General features: G+C 34.8%; 1 protein-coding gene across 2 annotated transcripts in view; it reads right to left on the bottom strand.

Annotated features, from left to right (window-relative positions):
- The window catches only part of PSMD1 (proteasome 26S subunit, non-ATPase 1), a 111,607-nt gene that overhangs the window by 66,390 nt on the left and 30,898 nt on the right, over positions 1-14,319 (bottom strand). Inside the window, exons 9-16 of one of the 2 annotated variants that reach the window (XM_077155409.1) lie at positions 12,676-12,807; positions 11,824-11,912; positions 11,264-11,342; positions 10,568-10,741; positions 8,242-8,353; positions 7,525-7,721; positions 6,209-6,304; positions 5,002-5,066 (exon numbers count right to left, since the gene is read on the bottom strand). In XM_077155409.1, the coding sequence (XP_077011524.1) occupies positions 5,002-5,066; positions 6,209-6,304; positions 7,525-7,721; positions 8,242-8,353; positions 10,568-10,741; positions 11,264-11,342; positions 11,824-11,912; positions 12,676-12,807 (944 nt within the window). The remainder of the gene's footprint in view (positions 1-5,001; positions 5,067-6,208; positions 6,305-7,524; positions 7,722-8,241; positions 8,354-10,567; positions 10,742-11,263; positions 11,343-11,823; positions 11,913-12,675; positions 12,808-14,319) is intronic. The other variant, XM_077155410.1, reaches the window with a different exon arrangement.

Here is a 14,319-nt window from a genome sequence, read left to right as displayed (position 1 = left end):
TCCTCAGTATCGGGAAAGAAGGTAAACTTCCTAATTTTTTAGCAAAGCTAGTCTAACACTGATATAAAACCTGACAAAAGATAACACAAAACCAGAACACTGAAAACCAATCTCATTTATGAAGACTGATACAAAAAGCTCAAAAGAAATATTAGCAAACAGAATTCAACAGCACATTAAGAGAACAATGTACCATGACAAAGTAGGGTATACCTATGGAATGCAAGATTGGTTGAATAAACAGCAACAACAACAACAAAAAAAACAGGCCAAAGGGAGGACCATGTAGTCTCTGATGAAAATCAACATTTATTCTTTAAAAAAAAACAACAAACCTTGGTAAAACAGGAATAGATGGCTATTTCCTTAACATGATAAGAGAACATACTGCAAACCAATGGAACCATTCCAATAAAATCAGGAATAAAACAAGAATGCCTATTACATTACTATTTAACAAATATAAGAAAGGAGACAAAAGTTGTCAGTATTTGAAAAAGTTATCTGTGTATTTAGAAAATTACTGAGAATTAACTACAAAACAATTAGAAACATTACCAGTCTAGACTCATTTCAACTTAGCAAAAATAAAAATTTCAATTTAATTTTTTACTTTTGGCATAGAAATTATGGACAAATAACAATACACAACTATCAGGAGAAAGATACAATGAAAATACTGTAACTCCCAGAATTATTCTGAGAATAAAGTAGATAATTTACAACAGCTTTTAATTTCCTTCGAAGATGATTTCATCTTAGCTGTTAAAGTACAAATAAGTGCTGATTGACAATTTTTCAGTTTCATGTCCAATAAGTACACTTAAAAAGAAGCCAAAAAAAAAAGCCTTAAAATGTGGTTGAAAAAGACCAAATATCCACATAATCATTTTAAAAGATACATTTAAAGGGAAAGAAATAAAATTAAGCAGTGTAAGAAGTAAATGATGTCACATCAGAAAACATTCAACATTTTTAAGAAACAGGAAATAGACTTTCCAAATAACAAAGTTAATTGAGGAAATTTGAGACTAAAGATGTTCTATCAGAATCACTCTGAAAGACAATGCTGTGACTGAGAGGTGTGGTGGAAAAAGCACTAACCTAGTTATCAGAAGACCTGTTTTGAATTTCAATTCTATCACTAGCTCTATAACAATTAAAAGATAGGATAACAGTTGGATTTCTAAGTCTCTTCCACCTTTAAAAATCCTCACTCTAGGGATATGGCACTAAACTCAAATTTAGAGAACTTGGTTTTAATTTTGGCTACTTGAACAAGTTGATTACATTTAATTTTCATCTATAATGCGAGTTTTAGACAAAATCATCTCTAACGTCCTTTTCAGTTTGTACTTCTTAGAAGATTCATAGCATGAAAAAAGGACTCAGAATGTTCCCTTAAAACTAAGTAGGAAGCACATAAACAACTCATTGGCTGGGTCAGACTTCCAGAGTATCCTAGGTAATAGAGAGCTTGGCAAAATCTAAAAGCAGCTCATGGAGGACATCTGCTGCTGGAATTGGGAATTTAGCACAAGTATATGAGTTACAGAAGAGACAAGCAGAGAGCAAAGCATTGTTAGGTTAAGAAAGGCAGAAAAAAGTTTTTCAAAGTCCATTATAAACTTTTTATGTAGCAGAATATAGACATCAGGCCACTGATTTATACTGACAGGAAACAAAGTCACTGGCAATAGGAAGAATTAACAGATGATAGTAAAGAAACAATACAATGGAAGAGAAAATCACAAGTTGGAGGAGCCCTGATACACGTCAAAAGTTTCCAAGGGTAGTCTGGAAGAATTTACTGTGCATACCAAATTATACAGTTCCCTGATTAGGACAAGAAACACACTTGTCAAGTGTGGATATCAAGGTCAAAACCATTTTTTTTGTTTTTCAATTGTGCCTGAACTCTAGAGTAAGAATAGGAAAAGGTTAGGCATGGCTTGGCTAGAATGGCATGCTAATCACAGGTAGGAAGCAGAACTACTTAACTATTTCATTTCTACCTTTTCTCTCAGGGAGAATGATTTTTAAAGTAGAAAGAAAAAAATAATGTTGTTAAATGTAAAATAGGTGAAGCGATGGTAAGCCTAACTATCTTAAATGGGTTCAAGTCTCTAAGCAGATCAGTAATCTCCCTGGAATAGAACATGTAGACGTAATTATAAACCATTGTTTACAAATTTTGGAGGAAAAAGAGAAAATGGGAAAGCTATAAACAGATTGTTTACGTGGCTAAATATTCTGAGATGGAAAAAAAAAGGGAAAAAAGAGACAGGATTCAAGAAACCAAGAGGGCAGAACAGAATCTATTGAAAATTATTTGGAAATAATGTAGAATTAGTTTACTATACATAGGTTTAGGTGATGGTGGAATTATACAGAGAAAGTAAGGTATACGCTGAATCATTATATTGATAAAGTCTCCAGTATCTTAGATCAGCTAGAAGTAAAAACCTAAAATTGTGGAATGGTAACCCATACCAAACTCTGAAATCTGTTATACAACTAATCGTGGTGATGGGCAAAAAAGCAAAATTTATTGCTTTTGTGTACATATTTGCATGTTACTTTTCACACACAAAAAGAAAAAAGTTAATTGTGATGAAAAATGCACAGCTATATGATATTGTGAACCAATGATCATACACTTTGGATGATTACATGGCATGTGAATATATATTTCAATAAAAAATAAATAATTAAAAAAAAAGACCAGAGAAGGTGGAGTTATAAAAGATAGGATTTAACAAATATGACTTCTAAATCATTATATTGATATTTATTTTAGTCCCTAGTATAGCCAGAAGGAAAAACCTAAAATTGTGGAACTGTAATTCCTACCAAACTCTAAAATCTGTTCTATAAGTAATAGTTGTGGTATGCTTTGAAAAATATTGTTTTTTTGTATGTATGTTATTAGTTTTTTTGCTTGGGCACGCTCTGGGAATCGAACCAAGGTCTCTAGCACAGGAGGTGAGAATTATTCTGCCACTGAGCCACTGTTGCCCACCCAGCTTTTTTGTATATATGCTAATTTTTACAATAAAAAATATATTTGTGGGCGGGCAATGGTGGCTCAGTGGCAGAGTTCTCACCTGCATGCAGGCGACCCAGATCTGATTCCCAGTGCCTGCCCATGTTAAAAAAATATGTATATAGATGCATAGGTTTTATGAGATCTTAGAAATTATTTTCATGGATCTACTAAGAAATAATCATACCTAATTAATCACATTTTCTGTTTTGAAGGTACCAGACTAGTAGATCTGATTTAGTGAAGGTCCTATGGTATCTTAGTGTTATGCCAGACAGATGACGGTTAGAGGATAACATAGTGAAGATGAGTATCTGGTTGAACAACCTCATTCAAGAGAACTGATATGGGGATACAATGTATTAGCATGCTGTATGGGTATGTGCTTTGCTCTGTTTTATTCAACATTTTTGTCCATAATAGGAAGAAAACATTTTACAGACTGCTGTAAACATATAAATCTCTACCTGGGATATTAACCAGAGGATCTTTTGACCTGTTCACAGAAGATGTTTGATAAATATTTGTCGAGCAAAACTTCACTCCCAGGGAACTTGGTATAGAAAATGTCTCCAGGAATAAAAGGACATGAGATACTTGACTCATCTAAAATGTTCTGTCAGGAACCTAATTTATAGCATAATTTCATCACAAATTTTAACAGGCAGTGTCCAAATAAAGCTAAAAGAAATACTTTTAGTCTTTCATTATATTTTACAATAAAGTACTCTGACTAGAAAAAATCTTCATAGCTGAGGTTGGAGCAAAGCATACGGTAAGTCTACTGGAAGAAGTAACACTCCCTACATCACCACAAACATGACAACTACAACTACTACAATTACAACTAACACACAAATAGGCTTACTAGTGTCAGACACTGCTCTGAGGGCTTTAGATATCTTAATTTGCTTAATCTTCTTATAAGTACTATTATTACCCCCATTTAATAGAAAACTGAGGCTCAAAGAGGTTAAGCAGCTTGCCCAAAGTCACACGGCTAGTAAGTGGCTGAGTCAGGATTCAACCCAGGTGGATTGGTTTCAGAGTCTGTCCCACTGATCACAACACTATTACTGCCAAGGACATCTTATGATACACTTCAATTCCAAGTCTGCAAATCCAAAATAAATTTTTTAAATCTGCAAAAAGTTCACCCATTTGTATTTAAACAAGGCCCTTTACCTTTTACTCTCCTTAAAGAGCTTCAAGAACTTCATAAAACCTATGATATAACATTTCATTTGAATTACCAATATACCTGGAAAGAAGAGTATGGAAAAGGTATTGTACGGATTAAAAAAATCTAAATGAATAAGCAGAATAATTCTGTTACAAATAAACAGAATAATTTACTACTTCTCAAACATGCTTTCAGAATCTCATGACATGCTCTTTTTCAGATGAACAATACCAATGTTATTATTAAAATAATTTTCACAGTGAATCAGATAAACATATTCTTTAGGTATTTTGCGTCTGCTTAATTACTACTAAAAAAAGGTCAATCAACAAATGGATAAATAAAATGTGGTACACACGGTGGAATAATGTTCAGCCATAAAAAGATTCTGATGCTGGTACAACACGGCTGAACTTTGAAGACAGCATGTTGAAATAAGTGAAATAAGCCAGACGCAAAAAGACAAATATTGTATGACCTTGTTTATGTGTAGTATCTAAAAGAAGCAAACTCCATAGAGACAGAGAGTAGTTCATAGGTTACCAGGGGTCAGGGGGATGGAACAGGAAGAGGTAGTTATTGCTAAATAGGTGCAGACTTTCCATTTCAAGTAATAAAAAAGCTTGGGTAATGGATATTTGTGATGGAAGGATAATATTGTGAATGCAATTAATAGTACTGAATTGCATACTTGAAAGTGGTTAAATCGTAAGTTGTGTATTTATTATAATAAAAAGTTAAAAAAAATGGAATTGAAATGAGAAATTATTACCTGAACAGGATGAACCCAAGTGATTCTACTGCTGCTCTCCTGACATCATCATTAACGTCACTTACCTAAGAGAATAATTTTATAAAATGATTATATTTAATACCATGCATTCTATTACTAGACTAAATTGGTATGAGGCCCACATTATTCAAAAGTAAATTAGACTTCATTAATATGTTATTCTTTTACTAGAATATCTTTTCCCAATTTAGAAAAACTCATCTAAAAGTATTCTTCATTTCAGGGCAGGCCACAGTGGCTCAGCAGGCAAAGACGCTTGCCTGCCATGCCAGAGGACCCGGGTTTGATTCCTGGTGCCTGCCCATGTTAAAAAATAAATAAATAAATAAAAGTATTCTTCATTTCAGCACTTAGAAGCCTTTAAGTTTGGTGAAGTTTAAGGTTTAGGGTTACTTATTAAGACTTTTTCAGCTGCATTATAGCTTTTGTGGATTATAATGAAAATCTAACCATTCCTTCAATGTTGTTTCCAAATACTTTCAGAGTTCAAGCAAAATATAAACTTTTAGAACACACCACACACTGTACTGATCAAAGATAAATCACTAATAAATACTGTGGGATGTGAATATCTCCAGTTACAAGCAGTTATAAACCCTTTCTCCATGGGAAGATGGATCTTGGGTTTACCTTCTACCAGTGCTGTGACCTAGAAACTTACTGAGTCCAGACATGTGGAATGTCCCCTGCATTACCAACATTATTTAATGCGATAAACTACAGCTAGAATATGTGAATTAAGCCTGATGGAGAAAAGGCATTGGCTTTTCTGTGCAATGTGCCTCTTGTAATAGAGCACATCCCTTAGGGGAACCTGGAAACTAAATTCATGGATGGAACAAGAAGTGGTTCCTACTGCAGATTAGATATCCCTATTCTAGGGTGGCTGCACATATGCATATGGTCTTACTACATCTACAAATGAAGGTACCCCTTTGTGTGGAGATTTAGAAGTTACACCTGAGGGGGCTTCAGGGCCTTCCATTGATATTGTTGTGCTGTTGCTATTACCTTTTCAAATATCCTTTGAAAAACTAAGTGAACCTGATGCTACCTTATGGCCTGTGCCCAGTGAATGAGAATCTGAACCTGAGACGACTGCTGGCAGTCAAGTGGTGCACACTTATTGTCCATCTGGCAAACCTTCCTTCCCACTCATATCCCCAAGAACGGACAGAGTACTTACAGCAACATGTAGCAGGCGTCGAATAGCTTTGTTGTTACCCGAACCACAATAAGCCATGGCTACAGTATACATTCCAGACCGACGAAGAATTGGGTCCTAAGAAAGTAATTAATTCATCACTAAACACCAATTTATCATTTCAAAGAGTCCAACAGACACAGTGAGACCCATGGAGAGTTTATTTTAGGTAAAAAGGAAAGAGCTGAAGGAGAATTCTTTTGTGGTTGGTGGGCAAGTCTTCTAAATGAATAGGGAAGTAAAAGAGTCTAATACAGGAGGAAATAATTCTCTAATTCTCAAATATTCCACACAATACTCCTGTCCTGCCTCACAGTTTCTAGGCAGTATAAATCCAAGTCAATATCACTAGTCATTGCCTCGTGACATCCATGTTCCGTTTACCAAACAAAAAAGAAGCTGGCTTCTAATTCCACATCCTAACTCACCTTTACCTATCATCTAATTCTTGGGCACTGAGCTCTGAGTGGAAGAAATACGCAGTCTGACTAATTAGTTGAGCAAACTAATTAGTAATTTTAGCTATAAACTTACAGTGGTGTTTTTTTTTTCAGATTACAGAGGACCATAACACTTACCAATGACTACTTATTATATGCAATATCATTGTAAAAACAAAACAAAACAAAACAAAACAAAACAAAGGCAATGGGGAAAACAACTCACCAAAGTAAATTCATAAATACATAAATAAATAAAGTATGTAGATTGACACTTTCTGGATGAAGAAACAAAGTAAACTTTATATCTTACCAAATAATCACTAAATCATTGCAAGAACATTAATTCTAAAATAAATCAACTTATAAAATCCTAAAGAACTTTTTTAGATCTGCTTATCTGAAAATCACTTACCTGAAGCACCTTGGTTAATGTCAAAAATCTTTAAATTATTCCCATTCATTTCTTTTTCTTTTTTTTTGGTATGCTGTATGGTGGGGTCACATTTAATTATTTTTCCATGTGAGTATCCCATTATTGCAGCACTATTTGTTGAATTTTTGTTTGTTTGTTGTATTTTGTTTGTTTTTTTGGGAGGGAAGTACATGAACCGGGAACTGACCCTGGGCCTCCTGCATGGCAGGTGAGAATTCTACCACTGAACTACTTTTGTGCCCCCCTTTCACTTTTTTTAATCAGGGCTTTTCTTTCCTATATTCTATCGGGCTTGATAAATCTTGTGTCCTGATGGGAACTAAGATCTTTCTCAGTGAAGATAAGTTTTTCTGTAAAGGCTGGAGATAACTGGAGAGTGAGGGAGTAGAGTACAAGGGAGAAGAGGATAAATGTTATTTCACCTTATCACGACAGAGAGATTCAATGAGAGCATCAGCCTCTTCCATTCTCCCATACATCACTAATGCAATGCCAACTGCAAGCCCCCGCAGGATCTTCTCATGCTGAGTTTCCTGTGCATAGCCAACCATGTCCTCAATGGCCTGGGCATTTTTAGAGCCCAACATAACAAGACCTAGGGCCAGGCCAGCTGCTTCCCCTAGCAAGTAAAGAGTAAACATTAAAGAGTAAGAGTTGAGTTACATATGTATTGACAAGAAACATATCTTATTAGAAGTGGCACCTTTTAGCATCAACTATCAAAACAGCCACTCGTTTTTGATAGCATTTTTCCCAAATCAACTGATAAAAAGGCAAATACTTTATGTGAAGTACACTGATACATTCATAAATTTTTTCCTTTTACACCTGCACAGAATACACCATCAAATCCAATAGTAATTTCAAAAGGAGACGTTATGACATTTTATCTGTACGACCGAGTAGTCCAGATAGCCCCGTGATATAAAGTGACCATGCTCATAAATTTACTTTTGTAAATACACCATTCTAGAAAGCCTATATCACAAAACATGTTTTAAGATAAGTTTGAAAACAGGGCAAAATCCACTCCCTCTTCAAGTAGAGAAATCCATTAGATTTAGGAGATCAAAAAATTCAGGAAGAAAGTAAGTATGGTTGTTAATCAAAGTCTGTTGTCTTTAGAAAGAAGTGCTTACCTGTTACAGCATCATCCTGATAAAGATTTGTTTTTAGCAAATCATATACATCCTGGCGTGCGGTTCCCATGGCAGCCAAACCAAGACCCAGACTACCACCATGTCGGACAATCTAGATAAAAAGCATTGGTTCCATTGATTTGAGATACTACACTAAAAATCCAAGCTTTAGATATTTTTTTTTTTTTTCTTTTTTTTAGGCACCAGGAATCGAACCAAGGTCTCCGGCATGGCAGGCGAGAGCTCTGCCTGCTGAGCCACCATGGCCTGTCCCAAGCTTTAGTTTTAAAATATATTTTGACATTAAATATACAGAGGCTGGCCCAGTAAGAATGATCAAAGGATCTGATATAACTAAAAGGTCAGTGGTAACCTCAGCAATTTCAGTTTCAAAAAAATGGTGTTTGTGATGCAAAATAACAAGTGAGTTGAGAAGTCAATGGGAGAAAAGGAAAGTGTGGGGAGAGAGAGTGTAACTATCAGTAAGTTTGCATGAAAAGGGGAGGACAAAAATTGGACAACTAGGGGAGATGTAGGTATCAAGGAAAGTTTTTATCTTAGGATAGTTGAGTTTTCATTATATTTATGGGCTCAGGGGAAAGAAGGAGTATAAAAAGAGAGGATAAAGACAGGAAAATAAGGTATCTAAAGGAACATAGTTATGAAGCAAGAGAAAATGGAGTCGGGGTACAAAAGTTGGTCTTCAATTTGAAGATGGACACTTTAGTGGTCATATGTCATTTTTGAATGCATGGCATCTGTGCTGGTTTGAAGCTGTTATGTATGCCATTAAAGGCTATAATCCCTTAATCCATCGCTGTGGGGGCAGACCTATTGTTGGGTGGGACCTTTTGATTAGGTTGTTTCCATGGAGAAATGATCCAGCCATTTGATACCCAGCCAAATGATAAGCCATTTCAAGGTGGGTCTTAATCCCCCTGCTGGAGACCTCTATGAAAGGAAAATAGAAAAATGAAACTCAGAGAGCTCAAAGAAGCTGAGAGAGAAATGCCCAGAGACATCCAGAGAGAAAGAGAAATATTGCTGTGTGACTTCCCATGTGACAGAAGAACCCCAAATGCCAGCAGCCTTTCCTCAGAGAAGCTCCTCCTTTTAATGCCTCAATGTGGACATTTTCATGGCCTTAGAAGTGCAAATTTATAAACTAATAAATTCCCATTGAAAAAGCCAACCCAGTTCTAATGTATTGCATTCTAGCAGCTTTAGCAAGCTGAAACAGCATTCATTCCCCTTTTATTGGTGAAAGCACGCCAAGTTTGCTTTTGGCAGTACTCCTGTGCCAACAGCTAGAGTCTTGGTGGGAAAGTCATTTAAAAAGCCCCCACCTTCCCCTAGCCAAAATGTGACCCTGTGGCCTATGACAGGCCAACTGTATGCTCCTTCTCTGGGATTTTAACATTTCTTATATGGAATGACCCAAGGACCAAAACTGTTTCAAGTTCATTCATTCTGACAGTAGGGTCCTGAAGAGACCACTCTGTTGGTTCTGGTTATCTAGGTGATCCCTAGAATTACCCTGGTTCTTAACCTTTGAGAGAACTGGTTCATTAGCTTTTCCTCCAATTACATAAGCTATTTCTAATAAACTCTCCTTGTTGAAGTTAATCAGAGGAGGTTTCTATAGCTGGTAACCAAAAAAACTTGTAAGACAATTTTCACCTGAGACCAGAGGAAATCAGTAAAGATGTGTATACAAGATCTGTAGGTGGAGGGCTTTTAACTGAAATAGAAAATCCTACTGGCCTCAGTGCTTTCACTGAAGAACGAGAACTAGACTCACTTAACAACTCTCCTGATAGCTTTCTAAACTAGTTTACTCTAAAATAAAAAATTCTAAAGCCCCTTAAAATAAAAATGGGCCTGCTTACTAAGTTTTTCCAAAAGAATTACATTAAAAAAATGTATTAAAGATCAAAAGAAGCAAGACACTTGATATTTCAGGGAGTATATACAAGGTCTTTGGGCCTTAGTTTTCCTGTAAAATGATAGGGTTAGACTAAATGATCATTAAGGTCACTTACGGTAATACGTTCTAAGACTCTAAAGTATGGAAATACAAGATATGTTTTACAAATACCTGGCTCTTTGTTTTGCTTGTCACACACAGGTTTTAAAGTACTGAGAAGCACAACTTTAGCTTGTACAGCAGCAAAGGAAATAGACTTAAAAAAAAAAACTCTGAGAACAATACTGTTTTGAGTATTCTAAAATCCCATAAAATTTCTAAACGAAAATAACTTCATAAATATAATGTTTTTCTGGACTTTAAAGTAGGGGAAATTTAGTTTTCCATTCTAATACTTACATCATTGCTGGCATTCTTAAGCTGGTTAAGCAAATAATCAATTATATCACCACCATGATTGGCATGAATGAGACCCAAGGCATAGAGACCTCCACCTTCTTGATACGCTGAGCCTGGAGAGGTATCCTTGGGAAGATATGTTGCCATTAACTGTAATGCTTCCTTCTCATGACCCTGTGAATTTGAGCCATAACAATGGAATCAGCAACACAAGGAGAAGGAAAAAATATGAAACATTTCCTATGTTTATTACCTTTTTCTCCAGAATGTTCATTTCATGAAAAAGAAAGTGGGAGCTCTCTCCCATGCAACCTTATCACTCTAATGAGAGAACTTTTAAGAAACCGAGTCACACTCTGATTAGAATATTATCACCAACGCTTCACGTTTCCCTCTTGTTTTATAACATTTTTCTAAATTTATCTAAAGCTATGCAAATAATTATTTCAATTAATCATTTAAGAAAAGCCACAGTAATCATAGGAAAAGGATTTCTACCTTTTATTAAAAATAAATACATAAAGACACATACACACATGCATAAATCTTATTTACTTTATCTTTATAAATCTTTGTAGGACGGTGGATTCAATTTAACAAAATGTACTTGTCAATGAATTATAGTCTTTATATTTTCCTAACCCAGAAAAATTGATTCTGTTCTGATGCCTGCTCATACTGATCAGTGTATATTACCTTATGAATTACACCCAAACTGGCTGTGGCAGTAAATTTCGCCCAGTTAGTGGCTCTGGCCAACCACTCCAAGTTATCTCTGTAAAAAAAGAAAAAACTTAGTAATACTGTTGAAACAGATGAATTTCATAAAGCTTTTAACACTATGTTCAATGATATTAAAAAATCAGACCTGGGATCTTTCAAATGGATTTACTTTATGGATCTCAAATTATTGTTAATTCTGTTTTACTTCCTGAGTTGTCCTTAAAATTTTGAGGATTACTATTTTCATGCATCATATATAATTCCATTATGAAGAAAAACAAAATTATATTAATCTTTCAGATCTTAATATCTTTCCTTCGAAAGCCCTTACTCAAGCCAACTAATAGAGGAAGTTAATTTTACCTTAAAACAAGCAGACACACACAATGAAAAAAATATACAAAATAGCAAAAATCTAATTTAAAATTCAGAAGTGCAGGCAGGGGAAGCTTTCCACATTCATGTGACATGTTAAAACAGTCTTTGATAAAGATGATTTTTAATCCAAAGTGGGAAACCCTAAATATATTTACCTAAGAAACTGGTCACTGGTAGTTCCACAGTGCATAAAAGAATTTGCTATAACAGTTGCTGTGTGACATACAGAATTCCGTACTGCATCCTACAAAACAAATAAAGATTTTCATAACTGGTAAGGCATCAACACACATGTATACACACACACACACACACACACACACACAGACCTGCCCTATTTATTAGAGAAAGCATGAATAAATTGAACTGAGAGTTATAATACAGATCTTGGATATTTCTTTATAGAGATTAAATAGCTAGTTTATAAAAACTAGCAAGTTGAACAGAGTTTTGTTTATGGTCTGAACTTGAGGTCAGTAGTAGCTAGTTTTAGCTATTTTTTGGCTTCTGAATATTTTAATGTACGATTTTTCTTAAGCATCTTTCCCAAGGTCTCCAAGACTTGTGTTAACCAACAGGCAATGCTGCACCTCTTCCAGCATTGTGCCTTTGCCAGTCACCAAAGTAATGCTGTTTATTTTTAACGAGACTGTATTTTAAAGACTAGCTTCAAATAATTGGCATAAATGAAAATTAAGTGATTTTATCTTTTTGCAAAAAATTATATGACAATTTTCAAGAATATCAAAGAACTGTTTAGTAATGGAATAGTTGCAATAACCAGGAAACAATCTCTGCCTTCAAGTAGTTCATGCTTAGTGGGAAACATACATAAAAAAACCATATTCATATTCTGATTGGGCTATTCATCCACTATGTATATAAAGAAAAAATAACATGTACTAAACTTTTCAATGAGGGACAAGCATAAAAACAGAAGGTCAATCAATGCTCACTCCCTTTCCTTTCTAAATGAAAAAAACCTTCATTATAGATAAATTTCCTACCTTTGTATTTTTTAGAATCATGAGGTCTGTGTTATTGTTTCGTATTAAAAACTGCAGATGTAATTCAATAGCCATTTCACCACTTAAAATTTTAATCATTTTCAAAGTCTGGTCCTTCGGCTCTGGGCTCTGCTGAAACAAAAAAAAGAATGAAAATTCATACATTACTGAAATTCAGTAAGCCATTTTTATTTGAATAGCCCTAAACCAGTGAGATTACATAGTCCATGCACATAACTAAAATACAGGATACAAAGAAAATGCACATTTTCAAAGTAGGATTTAACAGGAGAATCTAGAAAACATATTTTCATTTGTTTTAGAAGAATAATTTATTTACTTCTTTTCTAATTAGAAAAGAACTAACTAATTACTGATAACATGCAGGAAAACGGTTTTATACAGGGCCAGCTTAAACTTTAGGTAAGAAATTTCCTACTTCAAATGGAGAAAACTGAAAATATCTTTAATCAATACATACACGTGAACTCATGAACTACCAAATTATCAACACAACTTTGCCAAGCTGACATTCAAGAAGCAATCCACCTTGCAGGTAAAGAAAAACTGAAATCTATCTGCTACCCGGAGCATCAGAAACTGAAAGTTCTGAAGAAAACATTTATATCCAACAGTCCAATTTCTAATCCTTACCCCAGTCTCCCCATACACCATGAATAATATAAACATCAAAAATAATTAGTGCCATTTATGGTCAACTGATTTTTGACAAGGTTGCCAAGTTCACGCAATTGGGATAGAAAAGTTTTTTCAATGAATAGTGCTAAGGGAACTGGATTTCCATATTCAAAAGAATCAAAGAGGACCCCTATCCCACACCTCATAAAAAATTAACTGAAAATGAATCAAAGACCTAAGTACAAAAGACAGGACCATAAAAACTACTAGAAGAAAATGTAGGGAAGCATCATCAGGATCTCATTGTAGGCAATGGTTTCTTAGACTTAATACCCAAAGTATAAGCAATGAAAGAAAAAATAGATAAATGGGACCACCTCAAAACTGCATACTTTTGTGCATCAAAGGACTCTGTCAAAAAGATGAAAAGGTAGCCTACTCAATGGGAGAAAATATTTGGAAATTTCTGATAAGGGTTTAATATTCACAGACAATATAAAGAAATCCTATAATTCAATAATAAAAAGATAAACAATCCAATTTAAAAATGGGCAAAAGACCTGAAAAGACATTTTTCCAAAGAGGAAATATAAATGGCTAAAAAGCACATGAAAAGATGCTCGACATCATTAGCTATCAGATAAATGCAAATCAAGACCACAATGAGACAACATTTCATATCTACTAAAACGGTCACTATTAAACAAAGAAAACTACAAATGTTGGAGAGGATGTGGTAAAATGGAAACACTTATTCACTCTTGGTGGGAATATAAAATAGTACAGCTGCTATGGAAGGCAGTTTGGTGGCTCCTTTGGAAGCTAAGTATAGAAGTACCACCTGATCCAGCAATCCCACTATTTCTGAGGTATATGCTCAAAATAACTGAGAGCAGGGATGTGAACAGCATTATTCACAATTGCCAAAAGATGGAAACAACTCAAATATCCATCAACTGATGAATGGATAAACAAAGTGTGGTTCAGACATATGATGGAATTTTA

This window comes from Tamandua tetradactyla, chromosome 3 (assembly GCF_023851605.1).
Source record: "Tamandua tetradactyla isolate mTamTet1 chromosome 3, mTamTet1.pri, whole genome shotgun sequence".
Classification (NCBI taxonomy): Eukaryota; Metazoa; Chordata; class Mammalia; order Pilosa; family Myrmecophagidae; genus Tamandua; species Tamandua tetradactyla.
The sequence above is the reverse complement of the archived record's forward strand: the minus strand, read 5'-3'. Positions and strand labels throughout refer to the sequence as shown.